This window comes from Polychytrium aggregatum (genome assembly GCF_025602895.1).
Source record: "Polychytrium aggregatum strain JEL109 chromosome Unknown BJ171scaffold_37, whole genome shotgun sequence".
NCBI lineage: Eukaryota > Fungi > Chytridiomycota > Chytridiomycetes > Polychytriales > Polychytrium > Polychytrium aggregatum.
This window is the reverse complement of record NW_026516239.1, coordinates 233,445-252,671: the sequence shown is the minus strand read 5'-3', so window position 1 is coordinate 252,671 and position 19,227 is coordinate 233,445. Positions and strand designations below refer to the sequence as shown.

Here is a 19,227-nt window from a genome sequence, read left to right as displayed (position 1 = left end):
GTTCTTTTGCTTTTATTCTCCGTCCTTTCCCTCCTGATTTCTTCTTTTTCTTCTTCTTTCCTTTGGTTCCATGTGCCTGGTGCTGGTGCTGGTAGGTGGGGGCGTGTATGTGCGAGTGTGTGAGAGAGTGTGCAGGGTTCGGTCTGTCGCTGGGCTTGGGATACCATGGGTGGGGGCAATAGACGCCGTTACTTTTTCCTCGATCCTATGTGACTGCCTATCTGCTGGGTGCATTGGAAACTGGATTGGGTGCGGCCCTCGTTTGTGCGGCCCTCGTTTGTGCATCGGATGTGCTTCATGTTCGTGGTAGACTGAGCGACATTGCGGGCCTGTGTGCGAATCGTGATGGACATGCAAATCCCAACCGACCAACCGACCAACCGACCAACCGACCAACCGACCAACCGACCAACCGACCAACCGACCAACCGACCAACCGACCAACCGACCAGCTGGCCAACACCGCCATGCGTGTCGGCAGCATGGGCTCGGTTTCCGGCACCCATGCCGGTGCTGCGGTGAGCCCGGCGATCCGTCCGGCCCTGATGCTGGGCCGTGCAATGGGCCGCACCAAATACGTCGCCTGCCCTGCGCCACGGATCGGAACTTGCGCAACAAAGACCGATCTCATCTGCGGCCTCGGCCTGCAAGCCCGGGACAAAAAAGCGTCGTCGTCCCCGCCCGAGCTCCTGTCTCTGCTCGTCCGGTGCACCCAATTCCGTCCATCTCCACGTCCCGATCGGCTCGGCTGCCCTTCTGCTCGACTCTGCCCCGTCCTTAGTTCCCAGCACCTGTCGCACCATGGCCGAGATCTCAACGCCCGTTCCCGTCGCCGTCGACGCCCCCGCCAGCGGCTCCTCTCAGACGCTGAAGGAGCTGTTTGCGGGTTCTGTCGGTGGCATTTTCCAGGTGCGCCTCCTTGCTCGCCTCCTTGCGGGGGGGGGGAATGCAGCACCGAGCAGCCATCGAATCGCTGGCCCCGCGGCGCTGTTTGCTGTGTCGGGCAATGTCGATCGCAATGCCCTTGGCTACCAGCCCTGCAGCAAGCGGATACCCGCGCCTGTACCGACCTGCTGCGATCTCGCTTGCTCACTCTGCCTTCCCATTGGTCGTTTATAGGTTCTTGTTGGCCAGGTAACCGCAAGCTCCTCGAGTCTGCCAAGCGCAAAGGGCTGGCTACAGCAGTGACCGCGATGCAGAATGCATCGCACTGCATCGCACTGCATCGCATTCGACCGCATATCGCGCTGCGACAGATCGACATGCTTCATCTCGGAGCACCTCGCTGCTCCTGCGTGATGCACACCAAGTACCTTCTCCAACCTTGAATCCTGACCGCGTGTCGCTCGCTGCTTTGTACATTGCCAGCCCTTCGATACCGTCAAGGTTCGGCTACAGACCCAGCCCGACCAGTATGGCGGCATGGTGGATTGCGTCAAGAAGACCCTCCAGAACGAAGGTCCTCTCGCGTTCTACAAGGTGGGCGTCCGCAGGCGGTTGTCGAGCCGCCAAGGGATCGTTGCTGGCCATCTGGATCCGTAATCGCCGTCTGTCGGGGCGCGACGGTGCATCCCGGCCCGGTGCTTGTCTTATCCCTCAGGCGACATCAAGGCGCAACACATACACCAGACCAGCACAGAGCAAGCGCCACCAGCGGCCGATACGGCCGATCGGGTCGAGTCCAGTTATTGACGCTGCCTGTCGCTGGACACATTTTAGGGCACCCTGACTCCTCTGGTTGGTATCGGCGCCTGCGTTTCTGTCCAGTTCGGCGCCCTCGAGGCGGCCAAGCGCTACTTTGTCGACCACAACAAGTCCCGGGGACTGGCCAACCCGTCGGACCTCAACCTCGGGCAGCTCTTCCTCGCTGGCTCGTGCAGCGGTGTCGCCAACTCGGTGCTGTCGGGTCCCATCGAGCACATCCGCACCCGCCTGCAAGTCCAGCCTTCGGGTGCGGACCGCCTGTACGCCGGCCCGGGCGACTTTATCAAGAAGATCTACGGCCAGTACGGCATTGCCGGCATCTACAAGGGCCAGGGCATCACCCTCGTCCGTGAGTTCTCTGGATACGGCGTGTACTTCATGGCCTACGAGTGGCTCATGCAGCGCTACATGAAGAACAACAGCGTCAAGCGGTCCGAGGTCCCTGCCTACATGCAGTGTCTGTTTGGTGCCTGCGCCGGATACTCGCTCTGGCTGGCAATCTACCCCGTGGTAAGTTGAGCGACGGCTCGAACACAGCCGGTCGATCTCGTTGATGTTCGAGGAGAGGAGAGGGGAACGAGCGACGAGCCATCACGCCATTACCTGTCATCCCCCGTTGGCATCGCCCACGGCCCGCTCGCATCCGTCCGTGCCAGTGTCCGTCTGACGCATTGGTTGTCTGGACCGCAGGACTCGGTCAAGTCCAAGCTCCAGACCGATGCCTTCGACCCCTCAAAGGCCAGATACAAGGGCATGATCGACTGTGCCCGCAAGGTCATCCGCGAGGAGGGTCTGGGCGGTCTGTACCGTGGCTTCTGGCCGTGCATGCTCCGTGCCGGCCCGGCCAACGCCGCCACGTTTGTGGCCTTTGAAGCCACGATGAAGCTGATCTCGTAAACATGCTGGGAGACGGGGCCTGGGCAAGCCCAAGGACACAGCAAGATGCGCAGAATACATGGGCGAAAGTCGCTAGAAGATGTGCGATGCAAGGTGTGGGAGGGAGTTGCGAGTTTGTTGCTCGCTGCTCGTCGCTCACTGCTCGTCGCTCGTTGCTCGTCGCTCGTTGCTCTTCGTTGTGCTCTTCGTTGGTGCTCTTCGTTCGTTGCTTGTTGCCAATCTCCGCCCCTCCCCAGCAGCAGCAGCAGAGCTGGACTGCATGTGGTCTTGGCTGGTGCTGCTGGGTGGGGATGATGGAGTCAACGAGCCAGCACCGAGAGCGCCGTCAGTGGGCGAGAGCCGTCGCCGAGAGCACAGACACACAGGCCAGCCGTGCTGTCGCCGCCTCTCGCCGAGATGGCCACCCTCCAGCGAGAACACCCGCGCCTGTTTGCGTGATCCTTTGGCCTCAGGGCCGCCCTTGGCCCGTTTCTCCACCTCATCATCTCTCGACCGGCCATCTTGCTATGGGTTCATGCTTCAGCCTGTGCTTCTCGTCCACCACCCATGACGACGACTCTCTGCCGGTAGGTCTCCTGCGCCTGCTCGGTGCTCGTGCCGAATCGAGTCGCTGCTGCCCCGAGCCCCACAGCCCACCATTCTGGCGTTGCTGGCCCACGCCGCTCCCGAGGCTGCTCTCCACACATGCCTGCTTGGATTTGTAGTCTGGCTCTTGCATCGAAGTGTCTGGCCCATCGGCTTGTGCTGGGCTGATTCTTGCTTCACCATCCAGGACCGCGAGCGGGACCCGCTCTTGCCACCCAACACCTCCAATGCCGACAGCCCAGGGTTGGTAGTAGATCCCTGCACTCGTGCCTGCTGCGCCCACAGTTGTCTTGCCTTCATTCAGACCAAGGCGACTCTAGTCCGGACAATGCTTGCAGAGAAATTGCCCGACCGCCTTTGCTGCGAAAGCCTCGTTGTCGACCCTGCGTGCTGACATGCTTCCCCCATGGTATCCAGAAGCACCACGCCGCAAAACAGCGCTCCCCAGCAGGAGCAGATGCTGAAGCAGATCGCCCAGACCACTGCAAAGTAGGCAATCTGTCTTGGTTCTTGAATGCGAAGGCAGGGTTGCTGTTTGACCTGCTTGCTTGCTTGCTCACCGGCACTCACCGTGGCTATGCCCCCCTGCCGTTCGCTGCATGCACTCCCCTCTGTTTGACAACTCCAGCCAATTCATCGACATCACCTCGACCAAGAACATTGACTTGCCCCACCCCGAGTATACCCAGCACAAGGAGCAGCAGTACGGGTAAGTAGGACCGTTGCTGTCTTGCCAACAACCTGACCGACTCCAGTGACCACAATCTAGGAGACGGACAAGCGCCAACTCATTGCATTGCGCTTCCACGCTGACTGCCTCTACCATACCCCAGCGCTATTGCCGAGAACATTGCGGTGCTGTCGAGTAGCCTGCAGTCCTGCGCGGGATCTTCGTACGTTTCTCAGACGTCGCCCGTTGGCGCACTGGCCGGCTCCAAGGTTGTCGACTCGCTCGCCAACGCACATATCGGCTCTGTCGACGTGAGGTCGATGGATACGTATGCGCAACAAATCAGAGAAGCCCTCAGTGACTTCAAGGTCGCCCCTGTCGGCAACATTACCGTCACTCTCAACGGCTCGGGATAGGACGAGCGAGATGAAGCAGAGGGAACGAAGTGACGTAGAGCGAAACGAATGAAACGAATGAAACGAATGAAGTGAAAGCCCCAGAATCGACCAAAATAACGTTAAAAAAGGGAACCTTATCATCTTATGGCTCAACACGGGACAGCTCAGATCCCAACAAATCCACCGCAGCCTTTTGGTATATTGTATTTTTGTATTGGTGTTACTTTTACTGCCTTTTTTTGCTTGGCTGTCAATGCCAGCTGGATCCTCCCCTTTTGTGAACACGCTGGATTGAACACCACAACGGAGCTGCCCAGTTCTCGCTGGCTGTCGCATCCACCGTATCCAGCGCAGCCCAGCCCCTGGCAAAAAAGCCCATGGCCAGATTCGAGGCAGACATCCGCCCTGGGTTGTGTGGGCATTTTCTTCCAGTCACATGACGCCGCTGTGATCCGTGTGCAGACCCAAAGGTGCATCATCCTCACTCGCTCGCTCGGCTTTGACCAGCATCGACCAGCATCGACCAGTGTCGGCCAGCGTCGACCGACATTGCTCCACATCCGGCGCCAGGCAGTGTGCCCGCAATGGGTTCTCCGGTGCAAGACCGGATCACGGTTGTCATCACCTCGAGTCCTGTCCGGTCAAACCCCTCGATCGGGGTGCTTGAGGCTGTGCTGGAGTCGTTCGGAATCGTCCCCGGCCTTGGCCAATGCAACGTCATTGTCTCCTTCGACGGCTGCCGGCTCCACCACGAACTGCAAGCAAAATCAGGCAGAGTCACCCGCGACGACTTGGGCCGGTACCTGACGTTCAAGGAGAAGGCCACCGCTTATCTGCGCTCGTGTCTGGGTCTGCAACAGGGTCTGCAACAGGGTCTGCAACAGGGCCCCGATAGCGACACAGCGGCCCTCGCTCAAACACTCCAGGGTGCTGTGTCGATCTCCGACGCCGAGGACTCATCGCCCCGGAACGACGACAACAACGACCCGGCATCCGAAACCAGCACTCCGCAAACCGATCCAGACAACCTGCTTCCAGTCCCACAGCCACAGAGCGAGGGCTGCGAGGTGCAGACTCGGCTGTTGCGCACGGGTGCTCGGTCATCATGCACTGCAACGATCCATCGATACTGTGACTCTGGCGATCGGCCAGGCCCTACCGATACTGCCGCCGAAAGCAGCCCTCGCCCGTCGCCCAGGCTCACGGTCATCCATCTGGACGATCGCATCGGATTTGCGCTCTCGGTCAAGTTCGCCCTGGACCATGTCACGACTCCGTATGTGTTCATTGTCCAGCACGACTGGAAATTCGTTACTCCTTTCCCGCTTGAGGGTATCCTGAATGCCATGGACACACACCCATCCCTCAACTACATCGGCTTTACCTCGCGCAAGTCGGCACAGTACTCGATGCGGCGAGGCGGCCCGTCGACGGGGCTGCCCAGGGGGACACTGGATCCAAATCCGTATCCCATCCCGCTCTGCCGTCTCTACTTTTGGTACGACAAGCCGCACATCTGCCGGACAAACTATTACCGAACCCAGGTCTTTGGCCAGGGCGTGCTGAAGCGCGGCGATTTCATCGAGGACACCTTTGGCCAGATGATGCTCGGAGACATCAAGGCTAATGGCACAGCTGCACACGACCGATACGGCGCCTTTATCTACGATGCCGAGAGCCCGGATTTCTACCTGGTCCATGTCAACGGACGCAAGTTCATGGACCGAGACGACCTCGCGGCGATGAAGATGCGGCTCAAGTCCGCCGGGATCGAGAAGCGGGATCAGCGCATGGCGAGCAGCTCCGGTGACATCGACAGAGCCGAAAGGGGCAGGAACGACAGCTCGAGCGGCGAGGAGCGCTATGGCATGGACTTTGACTCGCACCTGGCATCATCGCACGAGAACATGTCCGGACCAGAGACGGCATCATAGCATCGAGTGTCGATGCTCCGACACACGCCTTATACGGCCCCAAGCCATCCGGATGATGGTCGACAGGTCGTTACTGGCTCCCTGATCCTGGACGCAGTCATCGCAGATACATGCAACGAGTACGAGTCGGACCGGCGACTGCATGTCCGTCTCCATGAATGCATCTATGGCCGCTGCCGACTCCCTGAAGCTGACCGCAAATCTGAAGCACCCTTGCCATCAAGCCCACGGACTGCGAAAGACGAGCAACCAGATGTCTCTGGTACTCGCAAAGCAAACTCTGTGCGGCTTACCGGCCTGGTTCTGCAGCGCAGCATGCGTGTCCTCCGGCATCGTCGCTGCGACGAATATCTGCATCACTATATTGATTGCTCATACAGTGCCTTGTGTGTCTGGCTTGTTCTGTGGGAGAGGAAGTGGCACTTGACGATTGACGGCAAAGGCGAGTTACGAGCGTGGAAACGTTGTAGGGACGCTTGATTCGAATACACTTTATTCAGAAAAAAAAACGGGACACCACAGCCGTTTCCATGAACAGGTAGTATGTGATGTGCTCGCGTCAAGCAAAGCCACAAGAAATAAACAAATCACTTTGGCAGCTTCCGAGTGAAGACCACCGGTCACTCTCCGGTCTCCACAATCGACCTGCGCACTGGTCTCGGAGTGCCAGCGATGGATGGTACTCTTGGACACACTGAATATGGAGGCAGCCTTACGCAAGCTATGGATGAGGTCGTAGCATCGCAATGCGGCGGTGCGAAAGTCGGATGTGTGGCGAATGGTCATGGCCAGCACGCGATAACATTGGGTAACAAAGTATTTGATGAATGGTCAAAATCCCGGGTGTCCCGTTTTTCATTGGATTGACTGTAAAATCAGGGGTTCATTTTGTGAGCGCTGTATACCTGCGATTGGCCCGATTGATGATTGACAAGGCATCGCTGCAGCGGGCATGGCGCTGGACCTGACAGGCGATCCTGTCTTCTGAGCCCTTCCGCTCATTCCCACCGCTTCCCTCGCTCCCTTCGCTCCCACCGCCTCCACCGTGCTCGACCACCGTCTTTCCCCTGAACGGCTCTCGATTGACGCCTGCGAATTGCTTTTGTGAACTCAGGCCGTGCCTCTCGCCGCATTCCTCTCAGCATTGCCACCACCATGAGCGAAGGCGCCAGCATCATTTCGCTGCAGTCGCCGCAGCGAGACATGACCAACACTCGCAAGGTCATGGTCAATCTGCCTCGAGTCTTGGATCCCGCGCATCCGTTCGCCTCCAACAGGATCTGGACGTCCAAATATACCTTTCTGACGTTTCTGCCCAAGAACATCTACGAGCAATTCAGGTAGATGCGCTGCGTGTGTTGGTGGTGACTGCTGCCGCTCTCCCCACGACCGCACTCGTTTGCGCTGCCCTCCGTCATCGCCCACCACGTCCGTTCGCCCCGGGCAGTATCGCTGCTTTTCCACCTAGAATGGTCTCTAACCCAACGATGGTGGCATCGTCTTCGTGGGGCGCCTGCGTGCATCCGTATCATCTGCGTCGCTAACGATGCGGCCGATAGACGCGTGGCAAACCTCTTCTTTCTGGCCCTCGCTATCATCCAGTTCTTTCCTCAGTTCCAGACCATCGACCCGGTCGTCGCCGCCCTACCCTTCATCATCATCATCACCCTCACGGCCATGAAGGACGGCGTCGAAGACTGGAGGCGACACATCTCGGACAACCAAATCAACCGCCAAGAGACCCTGATTCTGGACCACCCGTGGGTCAACACCAACGCCGTCCATCACAAACAAAAGTGCAAAACCGACCGTCGGGTTCATGTCGAGCCGCTCGACTCCAAGACGACCGGATGGCGACCCGTTCTGTGGTCCGACATCCAGGTCGGCGACATGATTCTGCTGCGCGACCACGATCCGATTCCGGCCGACCTGGTGATCCTGTCGACTTCGGAACCGAACGGCTTGTGTTTTGTGGAGACCAAGAACCTGGACGGCGAAACCAACCTCAAGATCAAGCAGAGTGTCGTCGAGACGTCATCGATGAAGACGCCTGTGGAGTGCCGGTCGGTGCGGTTTTGGCTGGAGTGCGAGAAGCCGCACACGAGCCTGTATTCCTTCACGGGCACCATGAACATTCCACCCCAGCGCGCACTGGACGACTCGACCGAGCTGGATCGCATCGCGGTCGAGCCGTCGTCCGAGGCCAGCAGCATAAAGACCTTTGTCGGCCACACCGAATCCGACACTCGATCGCAGGACCAAAGCACCGTGGGCCGATCGATCTCGCTCAGCTCGCGGCTGAGTGAATCGATGTGGGATCGGCCCCAGAGCTTCGACGATCCCCGCCGAAGCAGTATCGTGATCAAAAAGACCCTCAAGGTGCCCCTCACGATCAACCAGCTGCTGTTGCGAGGCTGTGTCGTGCGCAACACCGAGTGGATCATTGGCGTCGTGGCCTACACCGGAGACGACACCAAGCTCCGGCTCAACTCTGGAGAGACCCCGTCCAAACGGTCGTTCATCGACAAGCGAATGAACGCCCATATGTGAGTATCGTTGCCTCAGGATACCGTCGATCGGGGCCCAGCAACTCAGCCGTGTTGATTGGGATGCACTCGCCGAAGCGGGTGGAAAGCTTTCCTTTCAGTGGGGCACGGGGGAGTGCTTGGCGGCATCTAACATCTGTCTGGGCCTTTGTCGGATCAGCACGGTCAATCTAGTCCTGTTGATGTTCATGTGCCTCTTCATTGCGATCATGGATCCGTACTGGGAGCTCTCGTTCTCCATGACGAATGCCCCGTTTGTTCCTCCACTAAGCAACTCTTCCCAGTCGGTGGTGTGGGAGGGCTTCGTGTCGTTCTGGTGAGTCGCGGACGTTGCTTTCCATTGGCGTGCTCCCATGGGTTCATCTCAGCAGATGCAGCGCATTGGATTGACCACTGACCCAGGCCGCAATATTGTCGATCGGTGCTCGATGCCACCGTTACTCAGGCTGGCGCTTTTAGCGTTTCAAAACATCGTTCCGGTTTCGCTCTACCTGACCCTCGAGGTCGTGAAGACCATGCAGGTTCGTATCTCGCTTCGCCGACGGCTCTGCAGGCTCTGCAGGCTCTGCGTACTCCGAGACAAACGCAGAGCCACTCGATAGACACACCAGCACCGAGCCTCGACAGAGTTGCTCCCACATTTACGATCCTGGTTGTACTTGAATGCGATCGCGCATCTGACCACCCGGCTCTCTGATGTGCGCGCAATGCAGGCCTTTCTGATCAACTCCGACATTGAAATGTACTATGAGCCCATCGACCAGCCCTGTTTTCCGAGAAGTTGGAATCTTTCTGACGATCTGGGGCAGATCAAGTACATCTTCAGCGACAAGACCGGCACGCTGACGCGCAACATCATGGAGTTTAAGCGCTGCTCGATCAATGGCATCACCTACGGCGATGGAACCGAGGAAGCAGATCCCTTTGATGAGATCTGGGGCGACCTCGGAAACGGTCGCATCTCCGTCGTCACTTGTCCCGTGAGTCGTCTGGAACTCTCGGACCGAGACATCACCATCAAGCCCGCCATGAAGAAGACCAACAGAAGCAGTAGTAACTCTGCGTCCAAGGAGCTACTCGAATGCAACAGCAAAGAGCATCTCCCTCCGATCAAGAATGCGGGAACAGGGCCCGGCCGGCGCTGGGTCGCGATCGATGACAACACCAAGGCCAACACACTCGATGCAGGTTCGGCACCCAACCGCCCGGCTGTTCCCTGTTGGTCTCCACCAGGAACGGTGCAGCCTCCAGGCCATTTGAATGACGAAATCTCTGGCGCCGTGAGTCCGATGGCAAAGCTCATGGCCATACAGCCGCTTCCCGATATCGCCAAGACGGCCCCCAAGTCTGTGCCCCCTCCCGTCAGCGACATCCCAAGCTCTCCCAACCCAGGCAGTCCGTTTGTCGACCAGCGCTTGTCGGAACAGCTGGCTGAGCCACAGCACCCTCAACACCCACACCTGATAAGCTTTTTCACCTCGCTGGCACTGTGCCACTCCGTCCTCGTGTCAAAGTCCAGGACATCTGGGCAGCTGCAGTACAAGTCGTCGAGCCCCGACGAGGAGGCCCTGGTGCAGGCTGCTCGCGACATTGGCTTTATTTTTCTCGGCCGCGAGAACACAACCATCATTGTGCGCATTCGCGGTGAGGAAAAACGATACCAGCTGCTCCAAGTCCTTGAGTTCAACTCGACGCGCAAGCGCATGAGTGTGATTGTGCGCACTCCAGAGAACGAAATCGTGCTGCATTGCAAAGGCGCTGACTCGGTGATATACGAGCGGTTGGCACCGGGGCAAATGTTCCTGAAGGAAGAGACATCCACGCACCTGGAGTGGTTCGCGGAAGCAGGTGGGTTTCGAACCATCATGTTGCGTGGGGGTTATTCCATGCCCTGCAGCAAGGCGAGCCGAATGTTGGATGCTGGTGCTGCGTGCCTAAATCGCGTGAACTGCTATCGGATCTCAACATTAACGACTACCTCTCCATTTGGTGCGTGCGGTCTGAATCAATCTGCCTGAATCAATCTGCCTGAATCGATCTGCCTGAATCGATCTGTCCGAATCGATCTGTCTGAATCAATCTGTCCGAATGCGTCTCCAACGGCACGGGCCGGAGCTCAGGCTTGAGGACGCTCTGCATTGGCACCTCCAAGATCAGCGAGGACATGTATGAAAAGTGGAGGCAAGAGTACCACGCGGCCTCGTGCGCACTTGCCGACCGAGATGCCAAGATGGAGGAGGTTGCGGATCGCATCGAGCAGGGCTTGACGCTTCTGGGAGCGACAGCGATTGAAGACAAGCTGCAAGACGGCGTACCCGAGTGCATCGAGTCGCTGTCAAGAGCGGGCATCAGGATCTGGGTCCTGACGGGCGACAAGCTCGAGACAGCAATCAACATCGGATTCTCATGCAACCTGCTGACCCGTGATATGGATCTCATTCTCATCCGCGGTGGATCCGAGGGAGCTGATTCGCCCGACACAACCGTCAGCCAGATGAAGGATGCCTTGGTCCGGTTCTGGGGCCATCCAGACGACGATTCCAAGAAACTCGCCCTCATCATTGATGGCAGCGCGCTGCGGCGCGCTCTCGACGAAGCCGGTCGCTCGCTGTTCTTCCAACTCGGAACACGATGTGCGGCTGTGATCTGCTGCCGCGTCAGCCCGCTGCAAAAGGCCAAGGTTGTGGAACTGGTCAAGGAGTCGAGCAAAGATGTGATGTGCCTCGCGATCGGAGACGGCGCCAATGATGTGTCCATGATCCAGGCGGCCCATGTTGGAGTCGGCATCGCCGGAGAAGAGGGGCTGCAGGCAGCTATGGCATCAGACTACACCATAGGGCAGTTCAAGTTCCTGAACCGGCTACTTCTGGTGCACGGACGCTGGTCGTATGTCAAAATTGCGCAAATGATGCTGTGCTTCTTCTTCAAGAACATCATTCTCAGGTAAGACCCATCGCCCAGGAGCTCGAGGGATGTGTTTGCAATGCACCACACAGCGCACATCAGTCCAATAATTCGATGAGCTGCCAAACGTCGCACATCGAATGCTAGGGCTGTCGCAACAGCTCCGCGATGCTGACCATAGTCGTTGCTTTGAACCAACTCGATCGCGGTGATAGCATGGCGCTGTTCTGGTTTCAGTTCCTCTGTGGATATTCCTCCGAGATGATTGTGGATGTGACCTATTTGTGAGTTTGCCGGCCTGATTCTGTACAGGCGCATTGGCTCAATGGCTGCACCTACTTGTGTCAGCACTTGGTATTGGACGGTAGCTACTCTGCCAGGCTTTCGTCTCTGCTGACATGGATTGATGGATCCACTGCCGGCACATTGCCTGCAGTCGATGACACCGTATCTGGGTCTGACATTGGACTGACAACTTTGCATCTATGGCAAACGGTGCAATTTCCAGGATTGTATACAACCTCTGGCTCACCTCTCTGCCAGTGGTTGTGATCGGCTCCTTCGACCAAGACACCACCGAGGTTTATGCATTGTTGGCACCACAGCTCTACCAAAGCGGCATGCGCCACGAAGCATTCACGCACTGGCGATTCGCCATTTATATGTTCGAGTCGATCTACCAATCGCTTGTGTGCGCATTCATCCCGATTGGCGCCTACTGGGAAGGCCCGTTCGACAACACTGGTCAACTTGCTGGATCCGGCGAGCTTGGAATTGCGATAGCCGTGTGCGCCATCTTCAACGCCAACATGTTCTGCGGGATCAACACCAACTCGTGGACATGGATGTCCTTTGCGGCCATGTACGGATCAAACGTGGCTGTTCTGCTCTGGGGCATGGTGATGGCGTATATCCCCAGCTCCGGAATCTACCTTGTGACGAATCAAGTCTATGAGACGCCGAGATTCTGGTCGACGTTTGTTCTCGCGACGATCGTGTGTCATCTGCCGCGCATCTGCGCCATGTCACTGCACCGCCTCATCGTTCCAAGCGATATTGAGGTGGTGCAGGAGATGCAGAGCCGCGGGTGGACGCAACAGCTACTCCCGCTTCTGGAGCGACGAAAGTCAGTGATGATTGTGCCCTCTCGGATCTCAAGTGGCCGTCCCAGCACAATCTCGCCGGCAAGCGGCAGCGGAGGCGTCGTAACCTTTGGAGGCGTGAACGCCATCGGAGGCGACGAAACCGGATATGACGACGACGAGGAGGAAGTAGAGCCCATGGGCCTCCATGGCCCGTATCACCCGGCCAGTGCCGACGATGCTCTGGTGGAGACATCCTCGACCGATTCGTTCTCAAGGGGCTCGCCGGCTGGCCCAGGACGGAGCGGACGCTCAGCGCCGCCACGGCTGCAACGCAAGGACAGCGACGCCGACGCCGATGCCGATACCGATGCCAATGGAAGAGCAGTGGCCGAAGCGCTATCCAAGCCGGAAACGGAGCATGTCCCTCGCTCAGACTCTGGCAAGCCCGGAGTCTCGTTCAACATCGGGCCCCGCATTCGTCCCCAGAGCGGACCGACAGAAGAGAGCGACCGACTCAAGATTACGTTCCAGCGGCCATCAAGCGCCGGCAGCGTGCTGGCCGAGGTGGGCAGTCACCTGACGGTCATGAAAACCGGCGAGATCCTGAGGAATCGGGGGTTCTCATTCTCCCAGTCCCCTGGTGCTCGAAACGTGGTGATGCCGAGCGAGCAGCGACAGCCACGACGCAAGACGGTAGGGACGACAGAGAAGCCTGTAATCGATATCCAGAAGGATGTGATTGGACCCAAGCCGCGGACAACACGGGGGTCGCTGCAGACGGGAGGAACGGGTTTGCCGATACCACGACCGACGGTCCGCAAGATCGACAAGAAGGGAGGCGAAGGCAGCGAAAAGAAGGCTGCGGAGGGAGAGCGCAGGGCGGCTGCTGCTGACGGCGACCGGAAGGTCGGAGAGCCAGGCGGCGTCGGAACAGGTTCCGGGACTGGTGCTGGTGGAGGGAGCTAGACTGCCCGGAAAGGCGAGTGAGCGGCTGTTGCCATGCAATGTACATAGAATACATCGGGTTTCAAAGTGGCTGTATGCCGAGTCCGCCTGAGGGACTCGATGGACGAGAAGGCGCAGCCGATGGGCAACAAAATGCAGCCGATGGGCACAGCTGGCAGAGGACAGGCCGTGGCTCTGGACACACACGGCCGATCCGATGACCATGGAGAGTGTCCCTGGCAACAGGGGTTGGTCGTCCGCCATGCGCGGTGGGAACGCCGGACCCGGACGATCACGGAGGAGCGGGCTTCGGTTCTGGGAGCAGGGTGCGCAGCAGATGGGTCACGGCATTGGTCATGTTTCTCGACGCGTTTGTGGCACGGACGCGGCTACACAGAAGCGAGGGCGAGGGCACGGCGAGAGTGTGCCGAGAGCATAGCGAGGCCGGCCACGATCTCCGTGTCCCCACGTGACAGAGATAAACGCAAGGCGCCGCACGAGCCCACAGCCGCGGCCCACAGTCGCAGTGGGCAGTCGCAGCGGCAGTCGCGGCCAGCAGTTTGTGTGCCGGTGCGCATCTCCGCCGCGCACACACACACCCGCCCCCTTGTTCCCTGGTTCCGCCGGCGCCAGCACTGATAACGATCGGCCATCTTTTATCACACGGCGCGCACGCTGATTGGCCAGCAGCCTCTCGCCGGGTGGCTCTCGCCCGTCTCTCGTCCCGTCTCGTCCCGTCTCGCTCCTCGCTCATCAGCATCCAGATTGCCGCAAAAATTGCATGGCTCGATCGACGCAAACCCTATAAAGGCCCTTCTGCTCGCCGGTGCCAATCGCCTGCTGCTTTGCCCAGTGTCCCCTCCTCTGCCAGGTACGTGCTGTCGCCAGGGCATCCAGACAGCTGCGTTGGGTCGTGTGTTCATCACGATCGTGGCGCAAAGGCGATCTGCAGCACGGGCGGTTCTGCTGCATCGTCCTCAGCTGGCTTCTGGCATTTCAAGACGGCCTTTGCCCGACTCCCCGATCGGCATTCCCGATCCCACTCTCACCAGCAGTCTGTCCCTGTGCAACTTCCAGGCTTCTCTGCCCGCATTCTCGTCTCGTCTCAACCCGGCTACTAGCTGATCTCGAATCACAACCATGTGTGGTATCTTTGCTGTCTTTGGCTACGGCGGAAACATCGACGCCTTCCGATCAACAGCCGTGCAGCTGTCGAAAAAGTAGCGTATCCCACTGTTTGTGCAGAGTTGCCATTCGTCATGCCAGTGTCCGTGCAGAGTGATGTGTTCGCCGTCGCCGCATGACTCACTTTGTGTCCCCTGGTTCTCGCAGAGTCCGCCATCGTGGCCCCGACTGGTCGGGTGTCAAGGTGTCTGGCAACAACATTCTGTGCCACGAACGTCTTGCCATCGTTGGTGTTGGTATGTGCTATAGCATTCCGGCATTTTCGCCCGTTCGCGCTTGGCTGTCGATTCCGTTGCGACTGCCCGCTAACTGGCTTCGCCAAACCCGAATCGTCCACTCGCAACAGACTCTGGCGCCCAGCCCCTGACCAACGAAGACGACACCATCATCCTGGCTGTCAACGGTGAGATCTACAACCACATCACTCTCCGCGACCAACTGAAACAAGAGCACACCTTCAAGACCCACTCGGACTGTGAGATTATCCTGCATCTGGTGCGTACGACACTGCGGCCACGAGTCGACGATACGCTTGCTCCTCGCTGTTCAGTCGCTCTATGAGTTTAGCTTTGTCTTGCATACCTTGAAGGGGCCGGCACTGACTGGCTAGCCGATCTGGTTCTTTGTCGCTCGCCTTGTTCCGCATGCCTGCTGCTGCAAACCCACCAGTACGAGGAGTACGGCGAGAAGGTCGTCTCGATGCTCGATGGCATGTTCAGCTTCGTCCTCTACGACAGCAAGAAGGACCTGTACCTCGCCGCCCGCGACCACATCGGCATCACCACCCTGTACCAGGGCTGGAGCGCCTCGGACAACTCGCTGTGGTTCGGCTCGGAAATGAAGTCGCTCAGCGAGCACTGCAAGCGCATCGTTGCCTTCCCGCCCGGCCATTACTACATCAGCACCACCGGCAAGCACCAGCAGTACTACCACCCCGAGTGGTTCAACCATCCCCAGCAGGGCCTCCCCGTTCTTGCTGACGAACAAAAGGTCAACACCCCCGAGGAGGACACCGCTATGTACACCGCCATCCGAACAACCCTGGAAAAGGCCGTCAAGAAGCGTCTGATGAGTGAGGTGCCCTACGGCGTCCTGCTCAGCGGTGGCCTGGACTCGTCGCTCATTGCTGCCATCGCTATGCGCCAGCGCAAGAGAGCCAACGAGGAGGAGTTCACCGGCCAGCACACCGTCGACCCCGATGATGATGGCGACACCAGCGGTAAGCGTCCCAGCTTGCCCACACCGCCATTGGGCTGTAATACGCCTCATGAAGCACAGCAGATGCAACCGAGGACCCCTGCTCACACTCGTTGTGCGCCCATCAATCGGACTGTGCCATCGCACTGGCCGACCCACTTGTTCTGACATCCACTTGCCACTCTGTGCCCCAGTCGCCATTTCGATTTCCTCGGCCTGGCCCCGCCTGCACTCATTCTCCATTGGCCTGCCCGGTTCGCCCGATCTGATCGCTGCTCGCCGTGCCGCCAGCTTCCTCAAAACCCTCCACCACGAGTACACCTTTACTCTGCAAGAGGGCATCGACGCCCTCGAGGACGTCATCTACCACCTCGAGACCTACGACGTCACCACCATCCGCGCCTCGACTCCCATGTACCTGCTCTCGCGCAAGATCAAGGCCATGGGCGTCAAGATGGTTCTCAGTGGCGAAGGCAGTGACGAAATCTTTGGTGGTAAGTGCGGCACTGTCGCCGTTCTGTGATGAGAGCTAGGCACTGTGTGGCCCTGGCGCCGTGATGGTGCACAGCAACGGTATCTAACCAGCGCCATATTGGCTCCCCTCAGGCTACCTTTACTTCCACAACGCCCCCAGTGCCCAGGCCATCCACCACGAGACCATCTCGCGTGTCCAGAACCTCCATACCAGCGACTGTCTCCGCGCCAACAAGTCGACGATGGCCTGGGGTCTCGAGGCCCGTGTGCCCTTCCTGGACAAGGCCTTCCTGGATGTGTGCATGCAAAAGATCCCGGCCAACCACAAGCTGACCAAGCAGGGCCCCTACCACCACAAGATGGAGAAGTACGTTCTGCGCAAGGCCTTCGACACTCCCGAGAACCCTTACCTGCCCGATGAGATTCTGTGGCGCCAGAAGGAGCAGTTCTCGGATGGCGTTGGCTACAGCTGGATCGACGGCCTCAAGGACCACTCGGCCACCTCTGTCTCGGACGAGGACTTTGCTACCGCTGCCACCCGCTTCCCCCACGACACCCCCACGACCAAGGAGGCCTACTTTTACCGCACCATCTTTGAGCGACTCTTCCCTCAGGAAGCCTGCCTCGAGAGCGTCGTCCGATGGATTCCCCGACGCGACTGGGGTACGTTGCAGTTCGTCAGCGTCCCGCACTCTGTTTGCAATGCTTTGCGTCTGTCTACGGCTCCCATCGGTGGCATTCCCGGCCGCGGCTGGTGGTCCTACCCGACTCGCTGACTCAGTTGTGCTAACGTGCTCCCACCTGTACCCGACAAACCCACAGGCTGTGCCGAGGATCCTTCCGGTCGTGCTCAGAAGGGCCATCTTGAGGCTCGTCCTGACCTCTTCTAAACGCGAATGCCTCAGGTTTTCCTTTGGCTTGTTGATGAAGCCAATTTTACGTCTAGAGCGCACCCAAAAGCGAAACGAGACGCCCCTGTTTTGGGTCTTTGTTCTGGGTCTTGAATATACACCCACTCACCATGTCCAAAATATCATGTCCAAGGGGCTGGCGTTGTGCTTCCACGAGGCCCACTCCCCAAGGCAGCCACGAGAGGGAAGGGATACCTGTCGAGTCCACGGGTCCACGGATCCTCAGGCTCGCCAAGTGCCTGGAACGGTTGCTGTGGGCCCGTTTCTCAACGGAACGACATGGCATCGCGTGTGATTTATTGGCCGCACCATCTGCTTTGCCAGTTGCGTGCTTATCGTGTTCCCGCTTCTCTATGCATTCATGATCTGATCTTCGAGGATCGTCCAGCTCTGGGCCATCTTTCTCGCAATCTCCAGCTCCCGAGGCTTCAGCTGTCCTCGGTAGCTGGGCTGGGCGGGCTTCATGCAGAACGGCGATGTCTCCGTCTCCCATTCCCACTCTACATCCTGATATGAATAGTCCGTCGCCCAAACAGTGAGATTCAGGGTGTTGTGGCCGCCGTGGGTGTACTTGTTGGCGATGATGCCGCCGTTGAACCAAAGAGGGTTGCCATCCTGGTCCGGATGATGGAGCCCGCCGCAAACCCACTGCGGCTTGGTCGGGTGTGGGTAGCCTACGGCGCCGCCAGCGGGATGGTTGAAGGCATAGGGCTGCTTGCGGAGCTCGTGGGCTATCCACCATGTCTCTTTGTCGCCTGAGGAACGAGCCACCACAATGACCCAATTGTCAGCACAAATGCACGGATATTCATCTGGGCTCGTCCAGTGTCTCAAGCCAATGCACATCCAATCGCTGCGCGCCTTTCTTACCATGATAGATCCTCCAGAGATCCTGACGAAAGTCAACCGAGTTCATCTTGCACACCAGCAGGAGCGTAAAGAACCCGTCGATCTTGTTCATGACAATGACTCCGGACTCGCCGTCGTGCTGGCTCAAGCCGCGCACGAGCCGGCCGGCAGCCGCATAGTCGGATGGCTCCGGGACAACGCTCTTGAAGTACTTGAGCGGCTCGTCTGAAAACGGTGTGATTGTGCGGTCGCGGAACAGAAGCACGCCCGTGGACTTGTATGCGTCTTGCTCGAAGAGTACGACCGGGTCCTGGAAGAACAGAGCGTCGGCGTCCACAAAGATGGCTTCGGCAAAGGATGACAGCAGCAGGGCATATGGCTTGGCCGCCCAGCCCGTCACGGCGGGCTCGTGCACATCTATCAGCCGCGACATGTCGATCACCTTGACCCTGGGGATCTGCTGCAAGAGAGAGATCTGCAGCTCGCCGAGATCCTGCTGGCCAACGTAGAAGATCTCGATCGGGAGCTCGGACTTGAGGATGGTGCGGATCACATGGATGGCGTGGAAGGCGAACCGGAAATGCCAGTATCCCGTCGTCATAACAATCCCCCGGGTGTCCTTGTAGGAGCGCACAATATCCGCAATGGTTTCGGGCGGAGTTGGGGCGGAGTCGCTTGGAGTTGGGTTCTTCAGACCGTCTTCTTCCAGCTCCTCCATCTCGCGGATGGCCATCTGGCGTTTCATGTCCCTCAGCAGAAAGGGGAACATGCGGTCCTCCATGTAGTAGATGGCATCGTCGAGCTCTCGAATCATGGCCGAGTCTAGGTGCTTCATCAGCTTGGAGCCCTCGCCCTTCATGTTGTAGCGCAGCTTGAAGAGATCCGCAAAGACACCGATCTCGCTCGTCAGCCTGACGATGTCGTCCCGCACGAAGGGCTGTCG

The 19,227-nt window shown here is 58.7% G+C and overlaps 6 protein-coding genes across 6 annotated transcripts; 5 read left to right on the top strand and 1 right to left on the bottom strand.

Moving 5' to 3' along the window:
* Nucleotides 1-675: 675 nt before the first annotated feature.
* BJ171DRAFT_517168 (mitochondrial carrier domain-containing protein) lies at nt 676-2,680 on the top strand. The gene is made up of 5 exons (XM_053112102.1): nt 676-909; nt 1,120-1,134; nt 1,369-1,479; nt 1,720-2,214; nt 2,395-2,680. The coding sequence occupies exons 1-5, from the start codon at nt 802-804 to the stop codon at nt 2,599-2,601; spliced, it is 936 nt and encodes a 311-aa protein (XP_052963818.1). The 5' UTR covers nt 676-801; the 3' UTR covers nt 2,602-2,680.
* Nucleotides 2,421-4,388, top strand: BJ171DRAFT_199101 (uncharacterized protein). Its single transcript, XM_053106252.1, has 5 exons — nt 2,421-3,167; nt 3,374-3,429; nt 3,607-3,675; nt 3,815-3,895; nt 4,020-4,388. Exons 1-5 carry the CDS (start codon nt 2,604-2,606, stop codon nt 4,270-4,272), a joined length of 1,023 nt encoding a protein of 340 aa, XP_052963817.1. The 5' UTR covers nt 2,421-2,603; the 3' UTR covers nt 4,273-4,388.
* A 340-nt stretch (nt 4,389-4,728) lies between these two features.
* On the top strand, nt 4,729-6,368 carry BJ171DRAFT_199094 (uncharacterized protein). Its single transcript, XM_053106251.1, has one exon. It carries the CDS (start codon nt 4,839-4,841, stop codon nt 6,186-6,188), a length of 1,350 nt encoding a protein of 449 aa, XP_052963816.1. The 5' UTR covers nt 4,729-4,838; the 3' UTR covers nt 6,189-6,368.
* Nucleotides 6,369-7,412: 1,044 nt separating this feature from the next.
* BJ171DRAFT_462045 (uncharacterized protein) lies at nt 7,413-13,749 on the top strand (the record flags this gene model as incomplete). Its single annotated transcript, XM_053108501.1, has 10 exons — nt 7,413-7,528; nt 7,748-8,372; nt 8,568-8,734; nt 8,895-9,050; nt 9,180-9,255; nt 9,448-9,699; nt 10,069-10,582; nt 10,855-11,677; nt 11,854-11,922; nt 12,147-13,749. 10 exons carry the CDS (start codon nt 7,413-7,415, stop codon nt 13,687-13,689), a joined length of 4,341 nt encoding a protein of 1,446 aa, XP_052963815.1. The 3' UTR covers nt 13,690-13,749.
* A 939-nt stretch (nt 13,750-14,688) lies between these two features.
* Nucleotides 14,689-17,555, top strand: BJ171DRAFT_517157 (asparagine synthase). The gene is made up of 7 exons (XM_053112101.1): nt 14,689-14,888; nt 15,001-15,089; nt 15,200-15,348; nt 15,523-16,072; nt 16,245-16,544; nt 16,657-17,187; nt 17,347-17,555. Exons 1-7 carry the CDS (start codon nt 14,809-14,811, stop codon nt 17,412-17,414), a joined length of 1,767 nt encoding a protein of 588 aa, XP_052963814.1. The 5' UTR covers nt 14,689-14,808; the 3' UTR covers nt 17,415-17,555.
* Nucleotides 17,556-17,786: 231 nt separating this feature from the next.
* On the bottom strand, nt 17,787-19,002 carry BJ171DRAFT_427263 (mannosyltransferase putative-domain-containing protein; the record flags this gene model as incomplete). The annotated part of the gene is made up of 2 exons (XM_053107801.1): nt 17,787-18,190; nt 18,306-19,002. The coding sequence occupies 2 exons, from the start codon at nt 19,000-19,002 to the stop codon at nt 17,787-17,789; spliced, it is 1,101 nt and encodes a 366-aa protein (XP_052963813.1).
* Between the last annotated feature and the right edge of the window lie 225 nt (nt 19,003-19,227).